This window comes from Loa loa (genome assembly GCF_000183805.2).
Source record: "Loa loa unplaced genomic scaffold supercont3.362, whole genome shotgun sequence".
Lineage (NCBI taxonomy): Eukaryota > Metazoa > Nematoda > Chromadorea > Rhabditida > Onchocercidae > Loa > Loa loa.
In genome coordinates, this window is record NW_018108542.1 from 1 (window position 1) to 3,088 (window position 3,088).

At 30.4% G+C, this 3,088-nt stretch overlaps 1 protein-coding gene across 1 annotated transcript; it reads left to right on the forward strand.

The window, feature by feature from the left end:
* Window positions 1–297: 297 nt before the first annotated feature.
* LOAG_14050 (helix-loop-helix DNA-binding domain-containing protein) lies at window positions 298–1,924 on the forward strand (the record flags this gene model as incomplete). Its single annotated transcript, XM_003149552.1, has 6 exons — window positions 298–320; window positions 508–655; window positions 970–1,134; window positions 1,329–1,435; window positions 1,501–1,628; window positions 1,770–1,924. 6 exons carry the CDS (start codon window positions 298–300, stop codon window positions 1,922–1,924), a joined length of 726 nt encoding a protein of 241 aa, XP_003149600.1.
* Window positions 1,925–3,088: the final 1,164 nt, after the last annotated feature.

Below are 3,088 nucleotides of genomic sequence, written 5' to 3' on the forward strand. Positions count from 1 at the left end.
AATAAGTGTAGTCTTTAATACACAGTCAAGTTTTTTTTTTTTTTTTTTTTAGATTAAATGTATACAAATTTCACCGCTTAAATTCATTATTCATTCCCGTGCTTAAATAGTAGATGAAAGTAATGTTTGTCATAACTTGAACAGATGACAAAAACGTTTCTGTCATATAACTTGAAAATAGTTATTAGTTTTCTAGTCTTTCATACACTGATTTAAATCATTTTGTAAACGTTTGATGTTACAGTTGAGCGAAGAAGGCGTTACAATATCAATGATCGTATAAAGGAATTGGGACTTATGCTTCCCAAAAGTTCATCCGAGTGAGCGTTTCGAAATTTGCAAAAGATTCCTTTTCTTGTCTATCATCTAATTTTTTTTTACTTTGATTTTTTTTTTTAACCTTTATAAGTTATACAAACGAGTTCTTTCCAAAGCATCATTTCGAGCTATTTTAATCTTTGAACCAATATTTCAAAGAAAATCTTTGAAATATTGGCTGTTTTTCAGAGAACTGAAGCTAAATAAAGGAACTATATTGAAAGCTTCGTGTGACTATATCCGGCAACTGCAAAAAGATCGTGAATTGATGTTGCGGCAACAGCAATACCAAGCAAGGTTGGAACAGGCAGCACGGATGTACGCTGAACGGGTTAAAGTTAGTAAATTTCGTTAATTTAATTAGTTCTGGTTAATACTGTATTTCACCATGTTTGGTAAATTTTATGAATTAGCTCTGAAAATTCCAAGCTACTTATTTATTAATTCTTTGTGTCTACCATACATTGAGGTAATCTTTCAATAGAAAAAATTTTCCAGTAGCTTTACTAGTTAAAAACTGGTAAAGCACTTATATTTTAGTTGTTAAGATTGATTTCGATTATATCTTACAATTAAGAAAAATTTAGAACCATGTATTTGACCGTTTCCTTATTCATATTTTTAGTGTTGTAAAATTTGTGTAAATTACAGGAGCTTGAAAATCATTTGCAAAAAAATGGCATTGCTATACCACCAGCTTCGGTAAGTTTGCCACCGATACCACTATCATCATTTTCAAGCGATGTACGATCAATAAAACAAGAGCCATTCGATGAAATTCCTCCTTCACCCTCTCATACGCCGTCTAATTGTATTGTTCGTATTTATATCATTGTTTATTTTCTTATAGCTAGAAGTAATGTTCTTAATAGCTTAGATGGATTTGCACATTGAAATATTTTAATCATTTTTACTGTTGATATAATAATCCTTGACGATGTAAAGTAAGCGAGAAAAAAAAAAAGCAAAGTTGATCGGGATATTTTTTTCACTTCCTGATTTGCTTTCAGAACTCTACTGGATTTGTGTCACAGTTAACTGATACAACAGCTGCCATTTCAATCAATAGTCCAGTATCCACTCTGAATAACCGTCAAGATGGTGGTTCATTTTTGAGGTATATTTTTAAATAAACGACTAATGACGTATCTCACTAAACTGGCTTTATATTGATAGTTTCAGTGCAACAGATAATCCATATTCTACAAATACCTTTACTCAGTCAAATACACCGTCACTGAATTCGCAACAACAGGGATTTCCAGATCTTATTATGGATGATCTGAATGCAATGCGTTCTATTTTACTAGGTTTTTTTTTTAATTCCAATTTATTTCTTTTTTTTTCTTGTTTTCTTTTCTTACTAAATATCGACTCCTAAAATGTTTGTCTGTTTCACTTTTAAATCTACTTTATTAAAATGGATTTACAGGATGATCCGATGATATCAGCAGCTGGAACTGGGCCATCACCATCAACTAATTTGAATAATCAATTGTCACCCGACATACTATGGGATCACACCAATTTTTCGCCGGATAATCAGCACAGTCAAACAGCTACAGCCAATACCTATCATCAGCAAGCCAATATGGATTTCACTTGAATACGCTATCCTTGTTTGAATATTTTTTGACAATTCTAAAATTTCAAATATTCCTATGATTGAGTACTTGGTCCTGTTATTTTCAAAGAACTTCATTTTATTTCGTGAATACAATGTTCATTTTACACATACTACCCCATTTCCTCTTGTTTATATATATATATATATGTAGATGCGTTTATCTGCATATGTTAGAAGACCAGAAATGTTTTTTCTAGCTGTTAATTTTTTCTTTTTTTTTGATTTTGTACAGGGTACATATACGGGATTTTGCTCTGCGGGACTGACGAACTGGTTGTGAAAGGAAATTGAAAAAGAATTCATTTTTTTTTCCTCTTTTAACTGCTCTTGTTAATAGTTTTAATATAACATTTCCGCATTTTGCAAAAATAATAATCCCGCACTGTAAAAATGTTAGACCCGGAATTGACAATTTTCAGGAATTTCATTCATGTTGTGTGTTGTCGGGTTTTCCTTTTTTTTTTTTACTTTATCAGGTATTTTGCCAATTGTAATTCAGTTTTTGTTACTTTTTGCAAAAAATTTCTTTCCGTCATACTTTTGACCCCATTAATTTGTGCTGTTATGGGTTTAAAAATTTGTAAGTTTACAAGCGATATAACTATCGCGGTGTTAAATCAACAGATTGCATTAATCAAACCACTTATTGAATTTTTAACTTCTGAAAAAATCCTTTTACTTGGTAATTTCGGATTTCAAAATCCCAGTTTTCATTATTTTTATAGTTAACATCAAGTAAGTAACATTCAGGATTGATCCATAACAAAATTAAATTTAACTTTCTACCTTTCATTGGCATAGACCATAATATATGAGGAACATTTTTGTCACCATTTAGTATCATTTATATTCATCATTTGCAGGCTATCCAAAGTTTCTAATTTCATTTTGGTGGCAGGTTTTCTAGATTGTCTATGCTGATTCGTACAAAAACAATGCCTTTTTTTTATTGTGAATTACTTTTATTTTTTATTTCTTGCAAATTGAATTTCTCATTTGTCCACTTTTCCCGTTTTTTTTCCTTTTATTTATTTATTTTTATTTTTTTTAGTCTGTAAATATATGTGAATGGATTTTTGTTTTCCCTCTTTCTCGATTTAATATCAAAAATGCGGGATATGAGACTTTTTCTTTTTCTTTTTT